Source organism: Panthera pardus, unplaced genomic scaffold, assembly GCF_024362965.1.
Source record: "Panthera pardus isolate Hobbes unplaced genomic scaffold, ASM2436296v1 HiC_scaffold_6, whole genome shotgun sequence".
In the NCBI taxonomy this organism is placed as follows: domain Eukaryota; kingdom Metazoa; phylum Chordata; class Mammalia; order Carnivora; family Felidae; genus Panthera; species Panthera pardus.
This window is the reverse complement of record NW_026526991.1, coordinates 109,033,891-109,057,559: the sequence shown is the minus strand read 5'-3', so window position 1 is coordinate 109,057,559 and position 23,669 is coordinate 109,033,891. Positions and strand designations below refer to the sequence as shown.

At 41.3% G+C, this 23,669-nt stretch overlaps 1 protein-coding gene across 1 annotated transcript; it reads left to right on the top strand.

Moving 5' to 3' along the window:
- Window positions 1–3,248: 3,248 nt before the first annotated feature.
- Window positions 3,249–7,498, top strand: GJD4 (gap junction protein delta 4). Its single transcript, XM_019465111.2, has 2 exons — window positions 3,249–4,592; window positions 6,026–7,498. Exons 1-2 carry the CDS (start codon window positions 4,529–4,531, stop codon window positions 7,069–7,071), a joined length of 1,110 nt encoding a protein of 369 aa, XP_019320656.1. The 5' UTR covers window positions 3,249–4,528; the 3' UTR covers window positions 7,072–7,498.
- Window positions 7,499–23,669: the final 16,171 nt, after the last annotated feature.

Below are 23,669 nucleotides of genomic sequence, written 5' to 3'. Positions count from 1 at the left end.
TAGTTTGAGTACACATCATTGGCTACACACTGTTCTATGTGTTTTAGGTTTTTCTCATTTGTTCTTCACATTCTAGGGTAGGGGTTAGATAATGTTATTTTACAATGAGGAAACTAAGTAATTTCCCAAGGCCACACAGTCAAGAAACTAGAATTTTATCCAGGCTGTCAGACTCCAGAACTTGTGTTCTAAACCTTGATATTAGGCTGCCTTCTTGGCCAAAACATAAACAGTAATGAAGATGGAAGTGGAAAAATGTTCTGACTGAAGCAGGTGTGGGATGGGTGGGGTCTGTGCCTTGACCCCTCCCTCCTCTGACTCTGCAGCCCCTGGGGCTGCTAGAGTCACACTGCGCTTCTGAATGGACACTTTATCAGCCCCAGCTTCTCTCCTCTAGCAGATCCCTATTATTAGTCAATCTTCATTATTCATGGATTCTTTACTTGTGAATTTGCCTAATTGCTACAATTTATTTGTAACCACAGAATCACGAAGGGGCTGTCATGGTTATTTGTGGACATGCACAGAGCACTGAAGACTTTGTCACCCACGTGCATGTTTCCTGGGAAGAACATGGTGGTGACGGGCTGCCTTCTTGTTTCAATAACTGTAAACAAGCTTTTTTTTTTTGGGGGGGGGGGCGTCCACTTAATGGCAAGGTTTTCAAATTTTTGTGCTTTCTGTTGGTGATTTTGCTTTTAAAATGCCCCCCCCCCAAACACAGTGCTGAAATGCTAATATTCCCAACTGCAAGAAGTCTGTAATGAGCCTCACAGAGAAAAATACATGTGCTAGTTGAGCTTCAGTCAGGCATGAGTTACAGCGCTATAAGCCATGAGTTCAATGTTAATGAGCCAACTATATTAAATATATATAAAAACGTATGTTAAATAAGTTGTCTTTTAATAGAAACCCACATAAAACAAAGCTTTGTATTGACTGATTGAAATGTTGTGACCAGACCAACTCTGTATTTCCCTTAGGAGTCCCTAGCAATCTTTAATTCAGTGTTTGTGGCCACTTTATAGAATATATCTACCATGAAAAATGAGAAATGACTGTAGTTATTTATTGAGAGCCGCTTATAGGCCACATAATGTGCTAGAACCTCATTTAAATTAATCCTAATTCTCAACAACTCTGTAAACAAAGTATCATCTCTAATTTATAGATGGTAAAACTCAGGCCTAAATAATTTGGCAACATCATTAAGCTAGAGGGAGGTGTGCCAAGGCTGAATAGCATATGGCTCTGTTGTTCTCTTTCCTTTTGACTCAGTTCATTTGTGAACAAATTCCAGGTTGGCATCTTGTGCAATTCAGCCATATCCATGTCCCTGACTCCCACTGGATTTCCTTTCCATTGGGTTGATCACAGTACTTTCCAAAAGCTTTTCTCTGCTCTATAGTCACTCAAATGGAAATCTCCTCGTTGATTCCAGGATAATTTTTTTTGAACCAAAGTGTTTTATGAAAAAGTTCCCTAAAGTGATTTTCCCATCATGTTTCCTTGCCAACCATCTTGCAACGTTCCAGGTGGCTAACTGTGAGAACGGAGGTCACTGTGTCACCCTGCTCCACAGTGCTGGGGGCCACTGCTATGACACTGCCCTCTGTCACTGAGCTCTGCTGGGGTGCCCAGCTGGCCTGCCTTCCCTTCCTTCAGCTACTCTCCACTGTCCCTGCCCCTGGCTTGCTGTCTATGATCTCCCTCCAGGTGTCACTCCAGGAGAGCATCTGTCTCCTTGTGGGGGGGCAGGGCCAGGTACTGGTTGTGGTAGCAGGTGAACAAGATATGCTCCCTGCTTGGGGTCTCCTCTTGGCCTCAGATAGTGTCTTTGTCTTCAGTGACCAGGTCCCCCAACACCATCATCTTGTCCATCACGATAATTCACTCCACAAACTAAGGCCCCAGGTGATTGTCCACCCTGCAGGACTTCTCACCCACATAGTGTTCATACTTCATTGGAGGGCTGGTGCAGATGAAGACCACAATGTCCTGCCTGGTTTTCATCTCTGTATGGCTGCTAAGGCTCCAGGCATAGGCTCCAAGTCTAAGAAAAAACCTCGGGCTTCATACACATTGGCCACTTTGTCCGCCAGGTCTGGCAACAGGGCTGGGTACTGCTCACTGCAAGCAGCTCCCTCCAGCAGGGAAAACTGCAGCAGATGTCCCTCAGGAGGCTAGCCTCGAAGTCAGCCAGAATCCATGTCCTGTCACTGGCACTGGGTCTGGAAGGTTGGGAAGGCTGGGACTGGGGGCTGGGATAATTTTATGGAGAGCCATGTATTTGATGCTCCAGACACGCTGTCCTTCTCCTCTTTTGTTCACATCTTGCTTCTGGCAGTCACTGGGGTTTAAATTTCCAGGCAGAGCAAAAATATCTTCTAGCAGGAAAAAGGCAAAGAATGGAAATGACACGGACTTAGAGAAGCAAGATGAAAACAGATAAGGGTGGAGAGAGACAGGCAGTGTTACCTTTTCAGAAGATGCCATGGGAGCAAAGGGATAGACAAAGGGCAGGAACCCAGAGGAGTAGACCCTGAGATGCGTAAGTAATACTTTGTTTTTATTTTATTAATTTTTAAATTATTTTAAAAAATATTTATTTTGGGGAGAACACAAGGTGGGGGAAGGCAGAGAGAGGGGGACAGAGGAACTGAAGTGCGCTCTGCACAGACAGGCTCACAGCAGTGAGCTGGGGCTTGAACTCACAAACCTCAAAATCATGACCTGGGCCAAAGTTGGAAGCTCAACTGACTGAGCCACCCAGGTGCCCCGATTCTTTATATTTTTAAATCATTTTAATGTCTTTGATTTTATTTTGTATATCACAGCGACTCGGTGTAGGCAAAGAACGCATTTTTTTTCTGCTTTACTGATGAGAAAACTAAGGCATCAAAAGCTATAGTGATTTACTTGAGGTTGTAAAATTCTATTTTATTCTGCATTCAGAATAGGTTATTTTATATCACACAGAAAAATTCAGAAATTAGTTTCCTGATATTTCAGATTTTAAGCAGTATCACAAACAGTCTATTAGGAAGCAAAGATATTTTCCTTTATTTTATACTGGAACCACATGGCTATTTCAATATTTTTTATTTAACTACAATTTCTCTAAATTTCATTGTTCATGTTGAAGCATTTGACTAAAATATAGCAAAACTACTGTGCCTTTTAAGGGGGTCAAAATGTTTTCTGTGGGTGGAAATGTGTCATGTGAATAAAGATGAAAGTAGCTTTGTTGTACTCCTCTTCTGGGAATCTTTTTAGGGATATTACTAAAGTCAAGAATAGATCAGAAATGAAGAAAAGATGGGAATAAAAGAATAGCTTTCATGGAAAATTGAAATCATTCCTTTTAAAGTTCACAATTTCCAGCCTGATGATAGATCCCCAGCCTTGCAAGATGGGTTCCTCCTAGCTATAAAGGTGACAGCCACGAGAGGATTTTGATGCAACTGTGATTGATGTCAGCAGGTCCAGACGGTGATACTTTATTACAAATTTAATGGACATTTATTAAGCTGATTCAACGGGAGCAGCCCTGGCTAGATGGGGCTGGGAGAGACAAAAGGAAGACGCAATCTATGAAGGTGTTGGGGGCCAGTTAGGGATGGAAATTCCAGTGATTTGAGTTGTTGCACACCCACTACATGCTAGGTGCTCTCAACATCATCATTTTGTGTCTTCCTCCCACAAACCCTGAATGAAACAGCATGATTCTCCCTAATGCAGGGATCCTGATCCTTATGAGGATATGTAGGGAGATTCAGTGACTTCCCCCACTGACCAGGTAGCTGCCCCAGGCTTTGTACCCAGGCCTTTTGTATCCAAGTAAAAAGCTCTCATCTCTCACCCAAACAGGAAATAGCTAGAGAGTCAGTGAGTCACAGCCTAAAGTTGGGACACATGTCTGAGATGCAGACTTATGCTTTTATCCATGGTGTAGGAATTCAGAATGAGGGCCAGACCCTTGCATGCCAGAGTTAAGATGGCTTATGCTTCATAGAGAAGACAAAACATGAATATTTTAATGTTTCTTTAACAAGTGAAGGGGTTATGGAAATGTTTGCAAGGAGAAAACACCTTTTTAGTGGCAAAATTTCCTTAGCCAGTTAACAGAACTGTTTCTTTCTTGGGTTAAATGTAGTAGCTTCTATTATATCCTGAAGCATCTGGCTCTCCCAGGAGAGACATGTGAGCACTGCCCTGGGCCTGGAATGTCCCAAGAGGGTAAGAATAACCCACAATGAGAGACAACTCCTGCTGTCTTCTGGTCACTGCAGTTGTCAAGAACGCTTTGCCTCAGAGGACAGCTCAGGGCTGTCTCAACTTGGAGATGGAAAAATCGCCCACCACCTACCCCGTTCCTGGGCTCCAAGCTTTCCTTTTATATCTGCAGCTCTCACCTTTAAGTCTTTTGTAGGGAAGATACATTTATTCCTGCAAAGATTTTCCACTTTCTTGGAGAACACAGGCTTCCGATGTCTCCAACAACCTTGAGTCTGTGACGCTAGGAGGCATGGAACGTTTGGACCTGCTGGGATTCCTTCTCATCACCTTCAATTGCAACATGACCATTGTGGGTGAGTATAGGAAACAGCTCCAAAGCTCTTGTGTTTTTGTTTTCATCACTTTGCCTGGCCTGTTTATTGCATGAAGAAAGGGAGCTGTGTGCTCAAGCTTTACTTTTAATCGCTCCACAGCTCTACCATCATTTAAGGAAGGCTTGGATGTGAGTGTTCTCTGCTGGGGCCTGTTCTTGCTGACATTCAGGTACTGAGCCTGAAGGACTGAAGCAAAAGGAAGGAGTATCTTTGTGTAACTCTTCTCTGGCTACCTTATCAGGAGAAGGAACAATATAGTAAAAATTAAAGAGAGATTAATGCCTTGATTACACTTTCTTCCTGTTCATCCTTTTCTTGAAGTTTAATTTGTAAAAGATTAGTAATTTCTCTTGTGTATTTCAAGCCAGATCCAAAGTTTAGTTTATTTTTTTAAGAAAGTAATAAATATTTCTGAGTTTGATGCAGACGCATTAAATTTTCAGAGAGGTATGGTATTCCTGGAAGAAGGAATTGAGTAAGGGATTAAAATATACCCATGAAGTGGTTGATATTTTTCTTACTCATTGTTTTGTAGAATTTAAACAAAGTCAACTTGGTCTTACAAGTTTGAATCAATGACCTGATCACATAATTCTATTCTTTGAGTTTAACTGCCTTTTGTTTATAACAGAGCTTTTTCTGATGTCAGGTGATGTTTACTGCATCTTGTCACAAAACAAAATATTTGCAGATTATTTTAACTGAGTCTTAAACATGTTAGGAAAGAGTTAACTCGTGACATGAAAATTGGACTTGAGGTTATTTTGATTTCCTAGGTTGGTCTCACTTATTCATGATAAATTGAAGAAAGAGGAATCTCAATATATCATAACAACTGGAATAGAAGGAAAAGGAATTCTGAGTCACTGACAAACCTGAAAAGTTGAATGTTGTTAAAGAAATTTGATTCCAAGGACCATAAAGCAACAGTAAAGATCTTGTGGACCACTATCATAAATAAAGACCACTAAATTAAAATTAGCAGCTACACACAGTTACACAAATGTGCTAACAGCCTTTCAAAAGCTTATTATCTATAGAGAATAATAAGATCTTATTTACATCATTAATTTGCTCAGCTCAACTTTCTTTCTAGAAGCTTCAGTCCGGGAGACATTACCACAAATCTGAATTAGTGGAGTCAAATCAAACATCTTTAGTCTCTAACACTTCTTTAAAATCTCAAAGCCTTTAACAAACAACTAGCCCAGCACAGCGCCTGACACACTGCAAGTGCTCCATAAATATTTGGCAGATGAGCTAAGTAGCAGAGGCTGTAGCGGTGACTAAAATACATGCTTACTGACCTCTCAGTTCTCCAGCCTCCACCCTGTAAATACTTAAGACATGGTGTTGGGTGCAAATGTGTTTGTATGCTGGTGATGGTGCCCTTCCTGCTTCTTCCTTTCTAGGGAAGGTATGGCTTATCTTCATGATACTGCTGAGGATGGTGGTGATCATCTTGGCAGGCTCCCCCGTATACCAGGACGAGCAGGAGAGGTTTGTGTGTAACACCCTGCAGCCAGGATGCGCCAATGTTTGCTACGACATCTTCTCCCCGGTGTCCCAGCTGCGGTTCTGGCTGATCCAGAGTGTGTCCGTGCTCCTCCCTTCTGCCGTCTTCAGCGTCTACGTGCTGCACAGGGGGGCTGTGTTGGCCGCCCGCGGACTCTGCGGGCCGGACGGCGGTCCCGGGGGCCCTGACCCCGCTGACCTGAGCCCCGGGGACAGGGAGCGGCGCCTCCTGACCGTGCCAGACTTCTCTTCTGGCTACATCGTCCACCTCTTTCTTCGGATGCTGACCGAGGCAGCTTTTGGTGCCTCGCACTACCTCCTATTTGGATTCTTGGTCCCAAAGAGATTCTCTTGCACGCACTCTCCCTGCACCAGCGTGGTGGACTGTTACGTCTCTAGGCCCACGGAGAAGTCCATTATGATGCTTTTCATGTGGGCGGTCAGCGCGCTGTCTCTGGTGCTCAGCGTGGCGGACCTCGTCTGCAGCGTGCACAGGAGGGCGAGAGCGCGCGGGCGCGCAGCCGCCCCTCTCCCCCGGCCACGGCCTGCGCGGAGCCTGGGCTCGAGGCCAGGTCAGGTGGCCGGCGGCGGCGGTGGATGGGCAGAGGTGGGGGCGTCCGTCCACCCCGGCCCGTGGGCTGCAGGGGAGCGTGCAGACAGCCCCAGCCGCAAGTCCGCCGCATCAGGGCGAACCGGACTTCCTGATGAAGAGGACAGTGAGGTGATGTCCTCAGCCAGCGACAAGCTGGCCGTGGCTTGCAAAGAGCCGGGGAGCAGGCCCCACAGAGAGGCCTCCGGGGACCCAAGGGACGAGGGTCCCACAAGGTCAGAGGAGCACCCCTTAGCGCCTCAGAGCCGGCTGGCCCGGCGCTGTCTGTCCGGTCAGCTGCAGCCCCCCGACCGGCCTGCCAACCCAAGATCCAGAAAGTCCGAGTGGGTCTGAAGAGGGAACGCCAGGCAGCCGGGGGCCGGGGGGCGGAGGGGGGTGCATAGTCCAGTCCAAACGGAGACCTGGCCCACGAAAATGCACATCCTCTTTGGCCCATGTGAAATCCTCATCAACCGGCGGAGAGAAAGGCAAGCCGGCATGGGACACATGGACTGTGTGCGGGACTCAAATCCTCAAGATACAGATTTCATGTACATAATACTTTCTCTTGACCAAAGCACTTGACATTGTGCTTTTGACAATGTGACTGGAGGCTAAAATGATTAATTAGAGAGTGTCGGGTGATTGATTAATGTGACACTCTTGTCCTTCATGATAGTATGTGCTTAATGTACAGCACGTTGCCTTACATTAATAGAGCTCATTCATGCGAGTTATTATAGAATTCTTTATTTTGTTTTTGTTCGTCTATTTGGATAAAAGGGGCACTGTTACGCATGTCTTTAATAGATGTCAGTTTAACTTCTCCCAACCCCTTTAATAAAACTTCAATTCTGATGTCACACTTCACAATTCACAGTGTTATAGAAGAAATGACAAATGCAGAGAATGTGGTTCTCAACCACTGGGGACTCTGGGCGGCAGGCATCTTAGACTGTCTTTGCTTGTGACTGTAAGATGCCTAGGCATGGGATGGATCTCTGGCATGCTTGTTCCTTTGCTGAGTGGCTGTCCTCACTGAGTAGAGGGAACACGTTTTTGCTTATCTTTTTATTTTTTTATTTTTAATTGAAGTGTAGTTGACATAGAAGAGGCGCTGGTGCTGCTGATGTGTGGAGGGAGAGCTGTTACATCTTTTCTAGGTTTTGTCTGTGTCTGTTAGGGAGTTGTACGGTTAAGGTTGCCCTGAGAGTCTTCATGTTCCAGGGGAGCACATAAGAAACACTGTTAGTGTTGTGGCCTCACAGTCTGTGTTCACGTTTGTGGCTGTACACTAGGAACAGAAACTTCCCGTGTCTGGACGTAAGCTTCACATAAGCGTCTCTCTGCACCTTTCAGTCACCCTGGTTTGGGCCTAGGTGCTGCCCAAGTTAGAAGTGACTTTGTTAGAGATTTTAGACTTGCCTTTAGCTGCCACATAGATGGACACAGTGTAGCAGAAAGAGCTACTACAGACAGGATAAACCTGCCTACCTTCCTCAAGAGAGGAGGAAGAGCTATCTGGCTAGACTTCCAGAATTGATCAATGTCTTCTAGTCTCCAAACACGAAATGGCTAAGGATGAGGAAATTGCCCTTCAGTCCAACAAATAATAAAAACGGTGAACCAATGCACTCATGAAAACGATGGCCACTTTCAACTGTTCTAAAGAAGAATTTGACAGTGAAATATCTGCCAGGATGGAGAATAGCATCCTGCTTGATCTATCAATTTATATTTATCTATCTATCCATCTATCCATTTATCTATAGGTATAGATATCTACAGGATATCAAAACAGTTAGTTAAAACTTAAATCTTCCAAAATTGTTTCTGGCATAAAAATACTTGAATGAATGTGTCTATTTTTAATATATTCAGTAAATCTCTTTCTCTTGCTCCTCATTTCACTGAAAACTGTGAGCCATGACTCAGACTCCTTTCTTCAATAGTTAGATCAATGCCTGGCACACAGCAAGTGCTCAATAACGGTTCAAAAATCTATTCCTAAAGTATTCAGGGTCAAATTGGGTTCTTATCCCTGGGAGGGTGCCATTCTGGTGGACCTCCCATGGTTGGGTGTAGTCATAGAAATGTAAGAATTATCTACTGCTTTATTACTATTTTAATTTTTTTAATGTTTATTTATTTTTGAGAGAGACAGAGTGCAAGTGGGAGAGGAGCAGAGAGAGAGAGAGAGGGAAACAAAGAATCTGAAGTAGGCTTCAGGCTCTGAGCCATCAGCATAGAGCCCGACGTGGGGCTCCAACTTGCAGACCGTGAGATCATGACCTGAACTGAAGTCAGACAACCGACTGAGCCACCCAGGCGCCCAGCTTCATTACTATTTTACAAAATAAGCTCCATGGATCTCTCAAGCACCCCAATACTAGTCTTGATAATATTGAGTGGGGAAATCAACTCAACAAATGGTGGTGGTGTGTGCCCACGCAGGGTGCCTGGACAACAGCTAGGAAAGGAAGGTGGCAAGGGCTGAGCTGGAGTTTTCTCTTGGCCACAACCCCACAGAGAACTGAGTGGAGCATGTCTGTGTTCCTTCTCCTGCCAGAGTCTATACTCAAGTTTGGGTCTGCAAACAAACTGGTCTTATTTGGGTGGTACTGGGAACGGCTACTTTTGCCTCTCTGCTGATGTCCAAAATCCAACTATCAGAGAGCCAGAGCCTTGAGGTTTGTTTCATGGAAAACTGTAAATACTATTCAAAGCAATGGGTGCCAAGAGAGATGGGGAGAGGTAAGGAGCCAAGGGTAAGACACCTGGATTCTCATCCCATATCACCATTACTTGGCAGGTCACTTCATCCCTCTGGGCCTCAATTTCCTTCTCTCAGTGAAGGGGAACCGAGACTAGATGATTTATTAGTGCTCTACAAATGTAGAAATTTGTCAATGCCATGTGCCACGTGCAGATGTAGGGTTAATGGGGCGCCTGGGTGGCTCAGTTGTTTAAGCATCCGACTTTGGCTCAGCTCATGATCTCGTGGTTTGTGGGTTTGAGCCCCACCTCAGGGTCTGTGCTGACAGCTCAGAGCTTGGAGCCTGCTTTGGATTCTGTGTCTCTCTCTCTCTGCCCCTCCCCAGTTCACGCTCTGTCTCTCTTTCTCAAAAATGAATAAACTTAAAAAAAAAAACATTAATAGGGGTTAATTTATTAGACCCTTCAATTCTGCTAACTGCCTAAGCATGGGTTTTGATAGGATGAGAATGGTAAGAACAGGACAGGATTAGTCTCACAGGAAGGGAAGCTAAAGAAGGACATTAGCTCAGGTCTTTGGATGTAGTGTGGCTGGAGAGGAGAAAAAGGTGACAAGAGTGAAGAGAACTGACTGAATTGGGCCTAGAACCCAAATCTTTTGTACTTTGAGAGAGTCCTCTAATTATGATCATTTTAGATAAGAATGGCTCTTAGGTGGTTTAAGTGTCCATGTGTGTGCATGTTGTGGTGGAGCTCTTTTGTCTTTGCAAGGTAAGAATGGCTCATTAGATATTGTGTAACTTTCTAGGAACTTTAATTCAGAAGTCTTCCCAGGTTAATGTCCAGGTGGTTTTCAGGTGGTTCAGCAGTGATGGGAACCCACTGGTGGAATCCAAATGCTGAAGCAACACGTACTACAGCTAGCTGTCTGCTGAGACAAACACAAAAGAAAGATTATGAAAATCAATGAGATTATGCTTGTGTGTAGCCAAGAAAAGTATTATTTATGGAATTAATAAATGTGACTTTTTTTTTTCTAGGATGTTGCAATCTCTTGTGAGGACCTACTTGGAATTTTCTGAGTGTCAATGTGGTTTCAGGCAAGGACAGAGCAGGGTGGTGCTTTGCAGATGAAGAGAAGGGGCATCTAGGCTTCTCAGGCACAGACTTGCTGAGGGTCTCTTACAATGGAGACGCTTCCCCTCCCCCGCCCCCAACTTGAGAGGTCCAATTTCAGGGGCAGGGGCAGCTGTGGAGTCTGGAAGTCCCGCCAGCTGCATTTTGGTTGTGCTGTAGGTTACATGTTTCCTAGAAACCTAGAAAATGTTTCCTAGATGTCTCACCCTTACCATTTGAAATATATATATATATATATATATATATATAATTTTTTTTTCCTTTCTCTTGTCAATCATAGAACAAATCTGTTCCTCGGGGAACTTGCTCTTTGTGTTGTGACCTGAGAGAGTGAGTGGCAGAAAATAGAGCTGAAAGAAGTGACTACATTTTTTTCAAACTGAACTTGGATGAAATTAGTTTCACGGAGAATTCAGGAAATTAAAAGTCAAATGCAAAAACCAGGTTTATTAAGAAGTGTTCCCTCCCTCCCCAGACAAGCAGAGTAGAGACATATCATGTTTAAAATAGTGAGTGATTGTAAAGAGCGTGCCTACCTGGCCATGACAGCGGTTGGCCATTCACTTCCTTGGCCATCTTACAGCTGAAAGACTCCCCAGTCTGTCACCTGTGTGTCACTGCTCTGGTTCCTCTCCCTCCATGGAATTCCATGGAATCCTCCAACCCTCCACCTCTTTCTCTAGCAGTGCTTCTTATTCTTCACATAGCTCCTGTGAGTGTTTTATCAACGGGCTGAGACAAGATTTTGAATCAATGGAGCTATGTTGATAAACCAGTATTTATGAGTATTGCCTCTGTATCTAGCATTTAATCTCTTATTTCTGTTTCTATGAAGCTAAAAAAAAACCAAAAAACAAAACAAAACAAAACAAAAACTTATCACATGACAGGCCAGCAAACTGGTGGGAAAGAGTTGTAACAAAATGTCATTGTTTTAGTATCACTGTTGAAACAACTTCTCTGATTCCTGTCAACTTTAATTTTCTCAGGGCTGATCTGGGCACTGTAAGGACTACCTCATGTTGTAGGCGCTGTTGGGTAGCTCAGATGAGAGTGTGGATGTGGACGCCCCATGAGAGAGACAGAACTGTGTGTCTCGATGTTCCCTGGGTGGTGAACTAGTCCATGCGTGACACATCACCCTAAACAGGTCTCTCCAGGAATTTGTGATGATGTAATATTTGCACGATGATATAAAATTTGCATATTTCTATATGTCCACAGACGTAGGAATGCTCTAAACCTTCTTCCCATATCCTTTCTTACCAACAGAGGCCTCTCTTGGACCATATTTAGGACACAATATTTATAAACACGAAAATGGTAATTTATGTCTGGAGGTAACTCTTGACCATTTCCACGCTTCTATGTTTTTGCTTATTTCTGCCCAGAAAAATCAGGATTTAGGAACTCTCAGCAGCAGATCTGGAAATTGTATTAGGTTACTTTGGATAACAGAGGGGGTGAGAAATTAGGGATAATGGAGAAATTGTGGACAATCTGGCCTCATGGGAAAGAGATCATTTAAAAGGACAACGAGTCATCCTCTTGGGGTTAAGATGCAGTTCCTTATTTCTATTTAAATTTATTTATTTTGCCCACAAGTGTCAGATTGTCCTTTACCTTGGCTTTTCATGTGATCAGGATGCTAACTGCAAAGGGTTAGCTGGAGATGTAGATTCATAATAAAAGATGACAGCCAAGATACACAATGGTGGAACTGAGTAAATAAGGCAAACCCAATGGTGTGACTACTCAGGAAGGTGGTAGTGGGTGCCAACAGAACATAAATATTCTTTCTTCCTGTAAGATTCCTCAGCTGTGTACTAAATAGGTACAAAAATTCCTTTATGGTTTTAAGTTGTCAAATAAGGAATCTGCAATGGTGCATGAGGTTTCTCCCCTTGGGTTATGAAATGATGTGTTATTTTATGTTTAAGATTTTTTTTTTCTCCTTTTCTTGTGCTTTAGAAAGTTGAAGTACTTTTGATCTCAGAAATAGTATTTGGGAAGCAATTTAAATATCCATAAATTGGTCTTCCTCACCTGGGATATTTGATCCGAATAAAGCCTCAGGCATTACTAAAGTTTATGCTAAGCGTATCCAGTGCCATTCCCTTCAGAAATGAAAATTCAGTAATTTTATAGAGGTGGTGTGTGTGATTAGCCATTAGAAGGAAATAAAGTCTTATGCTAAAGCAAGTTCATCATATTTTGTTGTGTGCCCACAGTGGTTCTTCAGGGGAAGTAAAGAGTTTGGTTAAGACTTGTACTCCAGAGACAAGGAAAGTTTTCCATTCTTTCACTAAGAGCTCTGAGAACATTAGTTTTCTCTGTGTGTTTATCGTTCCTCATGTATAAAAAGAAGTGTCACTTTTCCAGCTAGAAATGTGATATTTGTCAGTGTGGATTAAAGAGTTTTTACCTTTTTTGAAGTAAGATAAATAAAAATATTAAAGATTACTCATTGTGTCTGTGTATGTATTGAGCATCTTTTCTATGTCTGGTACTTGTGCAAGGCATGGAATGACTCACAAGAGAAAGATGAGGAAAGATTATCCTTGCATTGGACAATCTCTTCCAGTGAGACAACTGGGGAATACATGAAGGCAACACATACTTAAAAATTAAATTTCACGGTTCAGACTTGAATATTTCACCATAAAATATCTATTTTTTTTATAAGTAAACTATAGTTTTGCCAAACAGCAAAACTTCTGGCATAAAGTCAAGGAATTGGGCTGCCTCCATTACTCAGCTGGGGAACGGAAGAAGGCTAAGCTTTCAGTATTAACCCTCTTCACTTTCTTGTGGCCCTCGGGTGCCTTTTCTTTGGGCTTCTTCTTCTTCTCTGCCCTAGCTGACTATAGCTGCTAATTCCAGATAACCCGCACTTCACCCCCCAGGAGGTCTGCAGAACCCCTTTCCCTCAGTACCAACCTCAGCATCATGGAATCTTCCATTCATCAGGGACCTTAGAGACTCCAGTCAACAACTCATTTTATGGGGGAGTTGAAGGTCCAGGAAGGTGAAGTAACTCATTTAAGATAATCTGGTCAGTTAGTGGCCAACCCTTCTCTCTCCTGGCTGGTTTTGCCTCCTTTTATTGCTTCAGAATGCCTTTTTGAAGGAGTCATATAGAAGGGACTATTGTTCACAAAACTTAATGTTCACAACAGTGTAAGATTTCTAGGAGTGTTAACAAATTAACAGAGGGTTAAGAGTCACTTTAATAGTGGTATTCGAGGCAATATGAGGGTCCTACAGTAGATCATAGAAGAAGAATGAAATTGGTGTTTGATTACAAATTAGATCAAACATTTTTTTTTAAATTAAAAAAAATTTTTTTATTTTTATTATTGAGAGACAGAGAGACACAGAGTATGAGCAGGGGAGGCATAGAGAGAGGGGGAGACATAGAATCTGAAGTAGGCTCCAGGCTCTGAGCTGTCAGCACAGAGCCCAACGCGGGGCTTGAACTCACAAACTGCAAGATCATGACCTGAGCCGAAGTCGGTAGGTTAACCAACTGAGCCCCCCAGGCACCCCAAACATTTCTTGAAATTAAAAAAATTATAATGGAATTATAAGAACACAGAAGTTTTGAAATAATGCCCGTATCCTTTTTCCATAATGCAATAACATAATCTTGTATTCTTAGCTTCTTAGGTTTTAAAATTTAAGTTATCATAAAATATTAACTATTAAACTAGCTTCAACTACATTCTTAATATTATTTGGGATGCTGCCATAATTTCATAGGTTAAATGTAAAATGCCAACCTTAAAAATGCCATTTCCCTCTGGTGCTTTGTCTACAACTTAGGTGATCTCCCTCCAGGTTGATGGGTTGTCTGAGCTCTCCCTACTAAGTCTGTCAGTGAAGTTTTCCAGTGGGCATATAACTGAATCACAGTGAGGCACATTGATTATATTTTACTAATTAACCAGGAATTAAAATAGTTGTGTATAAAATATTTAAATTCAATAAGATTTACAAATTGGGTCAACCTTTAAAAGAACTTAATCAGCTTGTGTTTAAAGGCCTTCTATGTTGTAATTATTTAAATCATGATTTTTTTTTCTTTCATACTTGAGAAAATTGCTTTTCTGGAATAAGTTTCAGTCCAGAATAAACAAAAAAATTCAACTCTATCTTTTCTAGCCCATGGCTCCTAGCTGCCTTGATGAAGAGCTGATCTTGGCTTGCTCCCTGGCTCCTCTCCCTGATCTACTTTATTTCAACTCAGGAACCCCAGACCCATCTACACCCTGGAAATTGGGATGCTGAGAAAGATTTGTCTAGAGGAGACAGATGTCCAGGAGGCAGAGTCTACATGATTCTGTTACTGGCTGGATTGGGGGAATGAGGGAGAGGAGGAGATCCTGGCTTGATTGACTTGGTTACATCCTGCTAAGAGGAATTCCTGGTGGAGGAGAAGGGATGCTAACAGTTTGTGATTTAAAACTGCCAAGGTTGAGTTGGCTGTGGAGCATTTAGGAGGAGATGCTTAGAGGGAAATTAGACTTATTGGACCAGAGTTCAGAAAGTGGTATGACAGGAGATAGATATGGGAATGAGCAATATAGAGCTGTTGTTAAATCTTTGAGTATTCTTGCCCACAGAATCTACCTCCTGCTTCAGGTAACCCCACATCTCCTTGGTAACCCTGATGGACAGGAAAAGTGAATGGTGTCAGCAAGGCTATCAGGATCCTTACAATTGCTGCTTACAATCTCTTGTTTTCCAATTTAGGAAGCAGAACCTTTAGCAAAGCAGCCTGATTTATTTACCTTGAGTGGTGACTGGGTCAGAACTCCAAAAGTTCTCAAATATCCGTGTTTGAGTTTAAAACTCTAAACTCTTTCCTTCTGTGTTCCCTCTTCTGACACTACTCAGGTGTCCATGCCAAGTCTGAAGGGATAGTCTTTACCATACCTCAGGTGGGCTCACAGTCTGGACTCCTCCCCTGGCCGAAGAGGCTCTTACTCTCTACTCACTTGTATTACTATGTCATTGTAAGTGGGAGTGTTCAGGTGTCCTCCACTACCTTATTTGGTGGAGAGAGCTGAGAGTTACTTATTACTAATTTTATAGACATGAGTTAGTGTCAGACTCGATTGTTTTTGAAACTGTTCTTATACTGTTGTTTCCCTTTTTTGTTCTGGTTGCCAAATTGTCTTTTTCTCAGATTGAATTTATCTTTTTCTTTGAAATACTAAATTTCAACATGCTAATATATTTTATTGCCACTTTTACTTTCCAGACACAAATGGACAAGATGCCCCAGGGACAATGCATAGGTTGCTAGGAAGAGAAGATGGCCAGGGTAGTGGCCTGAAGGGGCTTCTTGGCAGCTGACTTTTCTGGAGAAAATGGCTCTAGCACCCAAATTTGTGCCATCATAAATCCAAGGCTTCCAGTAGGGCCCTTAACACTGTTCCCCTAACTCGATATTTTTCTAGTTAGCTCACTTTTCTTTTCTCCAAAAACCATTTTAAACTTCTCTTCTATCCTCATATTTTTACTTCCTGTTATATGGAGAAGTCATCCCATGGGAACTTCTCAACTGCCCATAACTATTTATTCTGTCTCCTGACCTCCTGTTTATCTGGCTGTATTTCTCACTAGAGTCTAACTCTGAATAAGGACTTACTAGTGCCAGGCAGTGTTTTGTGCCCTCTCTGGATTTTTTAATACAGTATATCATTATCTTCCACAACATAGTTAGAATACTATAGGGGTATTCAAGACACAGATGAAGAAACAGTGGTCAGAGAAGCTTCGATAAGCCCCATGTTCCCCACTGTAGCCCATTAATATATGGCATAGTGTTTGAGACTGGGTAGGTGTTCAATGAAAATTTTTAAAATTAATTTTCACTTAAAGCCTATGGGACAAGGGAAGCACATGGGGAGGTTTGAAGACATAAGGTAGAGAGGGAATCAATAACAGAACAGTTATTTGAGTTGATAGACAATCAGACAAAGAACACAGGTAAGGGGATTGGCTTTCAGCATAAAGGAGAAATCTTTATTTATTTATTTATTGCTTATTTATTTTTGATAGAGAAACAGAGCGTGAGTGGGGGAGGGGCAGAGAGAGAGGGAGACACAGAATCTAAAGTAGGCTCCTGGCTCTGAGCTGTCAGCACTGAGCCTGACACGGGGCTCAAACTCATGAGCTGTGAGATCATGACTTGGGCCAAAGTCAGATGCTTAACTACCTGAACCACCCAGGTGCCCAGAAAGGAGAAATCTTTAGAGACCAGAGGCAAAGGGCAAGGGTGGGAGCAAATAAGGATGTTCACTGGAGGGAAAGGGAGTTTCTCTAGGCCAAGTGTGTTTAGAGAGAGAATTGAGGTACTAAGGGTGGGGAATTGAGAAGAGGATTTAAGTATGAAATAGCACTGTAAGCAACAGGGGCAGAAGCTGACCACGAACACACAAAAGAGGTCACCTGGTGTTCCTGTGCCTGGAGAGAGCACTTATTGAGTGTCTACTGCATGCCAAGAGCATTGGCCATGTCTTTTGATCTTCTCAGTAACCTTGTGAATACTATTTTATAGGTAAGGAAACTGAGGCTCACTTTCTCAAGGTCACACAGCAGTGGAAGAAGCTGGGGTAGGAATTTAAACCTGACTCCAAAAACCTGTGTTCTTTTCCCACACCCCACTGCTTCTTGTGAACTTTTGGCTCATTATGGAAAAAAGCTCTCCCCACACTGTAATCAACTCTTGGCCAGCTCAAGGCTTTTTAATCACTCGTTTTCTGGGCTAGGAACAGAGAAGATGCTTATGGTTGCGGAAGTACTACCTTGCCAACTGCTGATTTTTTTAATCAAAAGAGGATTTCTCAGCTGCTTGATTAACCCATTCTATGTATCTCTCTCAAATCCAGTACAAAGAAGTTTGTTTGCACTTGATTTTTCTAATCAGATACCCAACATGCACAGAATCAGTCTGCCTTGGTTATAAGTAAATTTAACCATGCCTTTTTCCACAACTTAAATTTCAAAAGTTATATAAAACTTTTAAAATACACTTCTCATAAAGTGAATCCAACCAGTCTTTAAAACACAGATGTGAAATGTTATTTCTAAAACTCTTATGTGTTTTTTTCTAATTGAGTGGGGCCCACCTATGGCTGATTTTTTAAATTAACCATCAAAGACTCAACCCTTTAGTTAAGTATTCATGCTTGGATACCTTTTAAAATCCAAATCCAAATGCCTTGGGAGGAATGGCTCCCTATATCATCCTTTATGGGTCAATTGCATTTGATGAGCATGATAGATCAGAAAAATGACGGAGATAGAAGGAGGAGGAAGATGAGAGAGGGCCTGTTCTTGGGAAAGAGAGAAGTTGTTGGCACCAAAGAGGGAAGAGTGTGAAAAGGAGGAGAGATGGGAGTCACAAAGACCAACTTTGTGTAAGAGATGCCAAGAGATAGAGAGGGGAGCCCAGGCAGGGAACACCAGGACCTGTAGCTCTTTGTACTTGAGGAGATCAAGGGCAAACACCAGGACCAGAGGGTAAGGCAGAATTTAAGGCCCTGGAATCAGAGTGAGGCTGGAATGGGGTGTAGATGCAACATGGTGGCTTTGAACATTTGGGGAAATGAAGGAATGGTTGCTTGCCTTTGTGGGCATGTAGATCAAAGAGGTCTATAGGGCCTAGCTGATATATTAATAATTGCATATTTCTAAATGGGATCATCAAAGGTCCACAGAAGATTCCTCTGAGTCACTCAAAAGTAAAGGAGTGCATGTATCTTCTTTGTGGTAGGATGGATGGGGTGTTGGAAAACTCTGCCCAGGTATAACCCCCCAGTAGAACTTGTCAGTAACCCTGGATGTATTTCTAACACCTGTATTTATTTCTAATACATTATTACCCATTTAGGTACTATTGGGTCAGAAAGCATACTTTCTATAATATTTTTTTATGCCTCACAGAAATTCTGGTATGGACAGGGCATGTACTCTGTTCTGTATTCCTTTCCTTAGAGTCTTACTGGGTTTGGCTAGTGAAGAGACTAATAGGTTTCAATGTAAATAAAAGGACACAGGACAGAACTTGGTACCTGAGAAGGAAATATGGAAGTCATCAAAGAGGAAGATGCAGAAAGAGAGTTCACAGGATCCCAAAGACACATTTCACCTACTTTTTAAGTTGGTCCTTGCCCCAAGCCCAGCAGAGTGCCTCCAGATAGGTTCTGGTTGAATGGGGGATATCATGGGAGATTTAGAGGCAAAATATAGGTCTGGAGAATCACATAAAGGAGGACATAGGATGGCATCCAAAATGTTTCAGTAAAGGCTTGATTGTGCTAGGGAATTTACACTGCTGATAATCCAAATGGAATTAACGCCTTTTGTTGTTAACTTGACACTTCTCACACAAGTTAATGAATAGCTTACAGTAAAACTAAATCAGTAACTTCAGGGCCTAGAAAAGAGTTATCGACTCACATCAGGCCCACCCTTACTTTATTGAACTTGGAAACATCTGTGTTAGTCTTGTACTAATCCTTCTTGAGTTGGCACAATATGATTGTGTTGGAAAGTCATGGAATTCACCACATTCATCCTTTAATTAGACTAAACTTGGATTTAAAAGCTTCTGTGTGATTTGGAAAAATCCAATCTTTGGTCTCAGACTGCTAAATCCTTTGAGAATTTTGAAGTGCAAATATATAAATCATAATACAGTGTTAGGTTCTGTTAATCTTAAGAGTATGTGAGTCATTTTAAACCTAGAGTATTTTGGACTTAGTCATTTCCTTCACATGAAATCCAACTTTCCAGCATAAAAATTATGAAGTGTAAAATTTTCCAGTGTATGGAATTACAAGTCTAAAACATGGAAACTGCATGGATGTAATATTGCTGGGACTACAGCTTTTTGTTGCAACTCTGATGTAATTTTTTTTTTTGCTTCATCTGAACTTTTTTTCTATATTATTTTTTGCTTCTTCTTCCTATTTATATATTCTTCTTGCTATGAACTGTAAATTCATTTTCTCCAGGGTCAATTAGTTTCACACGAAGAAAGTGTCTACAACTGAATATGGTGCAAAAAAATCCCCTCCCATATCATGGCAGTTAATGGAGACACCGAATGTAATTCTCAGTTCTCAAAAAACATGTGTTGAATGAACAGACTTCTAGAATGGCATAAATTTTAAAAATAAAAGAAATTCTTTTGAGTGGGTAAAGCACTGATCCTTAACCATTTTAACACATTGGACATCACAAACATCTCATTGAAGAGTATATATTTTGAATTTCCTTCTCTGTTTTTATAAATAGAGATTTAAAATATCTGATTTTTGTCTCAATCATATCATTTGTTCCTCAGAAGAACTGTGTGAGAAGAGCAGAGCAACAGTATGTTAATTATACCTCAAGGGGAAGAAAAGGGGGGAGGGAGGAAAAAAAAGAACAGCAGAGCAATAATTATTATCCTCATTCATGGATAAGGGAAATCAAGTCCAGAAAAATTGACAAGATTATAAGCTACTTAAAAACTAGGGCAAGAACACATAAATTCTGATTTTAGTCTTTTTTTTTTTTTTTTTTTTTTTTGTATTTTACTACATTACTTTCAGTTGAAGGCAGACTTAACTATGGTGAAGAGAAAGATGACATGTGAATATATTAGTGTGGGGAGCTGTGGTAGTCATTAATGGCATTCAATAAGTATTTCCAGTTTCTTTTTTGGGGCACATGCTAGGATTACTTCCCTGTGCCCTTTCGGTACCATATAGCCATATGACTTGCTTTGGTTAATGACACATGTAGATATGACACCTGTCATTTCCAGGAAGAAATTAAGAATCAGTTGATATATTCCTTCCCAAATATACAGGGACAATGGAAGCACATGCCAAGATAAAGCTTTCACCAACCTGGATTTCTGAGCACCTAGGGTGAACAGAATCCCTTTGCTGACACATAGTGGACACATGTAAATGACAAATTATTTTTTGTTGTGGTAAACCATTGAGATTTTGGAACTGTTATTGTAGCAAAGCCTAACTTATTTTGATTGATACAGAAATTAAAGAGCATAAATGGGTAATGCATGGATCAATTGGTAAATGGGTGGATGGATGGTTAGAGTAAAATGGATGGACGAACAAAATAACTAGTGGCTGGATGAGGTCCAAGAGATAAACCTTTTCTCTTTGTATCAATATCCTAAATGCACTGATTCAAATAAGGTGCAAACCACTGGGTTCTAGAAAGGGACTTTTATACATTAGGACACACTTATATGTTCATTTTCACAAGCAAAGTATCTATAGCTACATACTGTACTTCTTTTAAAAAAATGTTTTTTTATTTTAGAGAGAAAGAGTGCAGAGGAGGGGCAGAGAGAGAGGGAGAGAGACAATCACAAGTAGAATCCACTGCCAGCATGGAGCACAACGTGGGCTTGATCCCATGAACTGTGAGATCATGACCTGAGTGGAAATCAAGAGTCAATGCTTAACCAACTGAGCCACCCAGGCGCTGCTATATACTGTGTTTCTAATCCTAGTATGGTAAGCAGAATAATGGTCCCCCAAAAGTATCTATGCCCTAGTCCCCAGAGTTTGTGAAGATGTTATTTTACATAGCAAAGGGACTTTGTCAGTATAATTAAATTAGGATCTTGAGATGTGATTATCTCTTATTCTGGATTATCTGGGTCAGCCCGATGTAATCATAAGGATCTTTATAAGTAAAACAGGGAAGCAGATGAGTCAGAGAAGGAGACGTGATATCAGAAGCAGAGGTTGGAATGATGTGATTGCTGGAAGCGGTCATGAACCAAGAAAGGCAGGCAGCTTCTAGAAGCTGAAAAAGGCAAGGAAACAGATTCTCCCTTTAAGCCTCCAGAAAGGTTGTAGCTCTGTCAAACCATGATTTTAGCCCAATAAGGCCCATTTTGGACCCCTGGCCTCCACAACTATAAAATAATACATCTGTGTTGTTCTAAGTCATGAAGTTTGTGGTAATTTGTTAGAGTGACAATAAGAAATGAATATAACCAATTATGATTATTGATATTTGAGCTCAAGAGACCAAATCTCTTAGCAAAGGAATACAGCAAATCCATCACCACTTCTGGGGGAAACATGCTACATGATTTGTAAACTGCTTAAGCAAAGCCCAATTCAGATGGGAAAGTTTTCTCTGACCCTACCATCCCAAGGTGGCACTAAAAGTTCCTGAAGTTATTTATAGCAGCACTATCAACAATAGTCAAAGTATGGAAAGAGCCCAAATGTCCATCGATGGATGAATGGATAAAGAAAATGTGGTATATATATAAAATGGAGTATTACTCGGCAATCAAAAAGAATGAAATCTTGCCATTTGCAACTACGTGGATGGAACTGGAGGGTATTATGCTAAGTGAAGTTAGTCAGTCAGAGAAAGACAAAAGTCATATGAATTCACTCATATGAGGACTTTAAGAGACAAAACATATGAACATAAGGGAAGGGAAACAAAAATAATATAACAACAGGGAGGGGGACAAAACAGAAGAGACTCATAAATATGGAGAACAAACTGAGGGTTGCTGGAGGGCTTGTGGGATGGGGGATGGGCTAAATGAGTAAGGGGCATTAAGGAATCTAGTCCTGAAATCATTGCTTCACTATATGCTAACTAATTTGGATGTACATTTAAAAAAATAAAAAATAAAGTTAAAAATGGAAAAAAAAGTTCCTGAAGTTGTTATTGTTGGTAACATTCTCTTTGTATTTGTCTCTTCTGCCTTAGAGTTCTCAAAATAGTTGAATTTGCATAACCAGATTTTTTTTTTTTTTTGGTTATTAGAATAAATCAGTTGCCCATTGCAGCACCAGAAAATTGTCGACTGGCACCATCACAGATCTAAGAGAATTCTGAGTCTGTTAATTTCTTTTGACACTGGACCCTGCAGGTCCTGTGTCACTTGTTAGTCCTTAAGCTCCTTGGAAACAGGAACAGGTCTTAAGTCTCTTTGCATCTTTTTCTAGGCACTGGCACAATGTTTTAGGGAAGTAATTTTCTGTACAACATCATAATTTTGAGAACCTACTATAAGGTAAATAAGATAGTGTCCTGGCTCTGAAATAGCACACAGTCCAGTGGGAGAGGCAGAGAGAGAGACATGTACAAATTAGATATAGTGTTGCAAGGGTTATATCAAGAAGGATGAATTGGGAAGACAATTGAGAGGAATGAGTTGAGAAAGGAGGAACAATAACTCAGTGTGAAGCAGTCAAGGAAGACTTCAGAGAGGAGTTAAAAATTTGCCTGGGTCTTCAAAAATAAAAGATCCCTAACTAGCGGTTTGCTAAGAGACAACAAACTTGCAGGCAGAGGGTAACACATTCAAAAGCATGACGTGTTTGCAGGGAGCATTTGCAAAACAGTGAGAGCTAAAACAGAAAGTGGTCAAGAAAGGTGGTACCAGTCACCGGCTTTATGCCTTCATTTTCAAGTACAGATGTGGGGTCGGTTGTATAAGCTGAGTAGTTCTCAAATCTACCGAATCAGAACCATTGAAGGGGGGTAGTGCCCAGGCACCAGCATTTTATAGACAGATCCTACTGTACAACCAGAATCAAAAACATTGACTTAAATGGGTTCACAATTTCCTTCTAGATCAGAAATGACATGAAGCTATGAAATGATACCTATTATTTGGTTCTAACAAACTGCTTTTAATACCGACTTCCATTTTAAGAATATTATTTCTAAAAATAGAATTTTTGATAACCAAATTTAAAGTTTGTGTATTTTAAGGTTTAAACAAATATTTTATGCTTCTTAAGAGCAGATACATTTTTGAGATAATTATGGTTTCTAGGAGAAAATAATTTATTTGCATAAGCTAGTATTTATCAGTCAAGATAAGATAACATGCTTCTTTGAAATCAGGTGTCCTGATTTCAATGTTCTGTCCCTGGGTTGGGAATACAGTCAACTTCTAAGCCTGTACTATGCCCTGGGATTTATTTTCCTACAGAGAGCAATTTTCACAGTAGAACATTAGGCTTGGTCTGGACTCTGGACAGGATCAATATTGAATTTTTTCCTATATAGGCAGATGTCCC

Bases quoted from the DNA above. Each gene is read 5' to 3' on its own strand.
- GJD4 (XM_019465111.2), top strand. From the start codon at position 4,529: ATGGAACGTTTGGACCTGCTGGGATTCCTTCTCATCACCTTCAATTGC. The intron at 4,593-6,025 runs GTGAGTATAGGA...CTTCCTTTCTAG, and splicing joins TTGCAACATGACCATTGTGG to GGAAGGTATGGCTTATCTTC.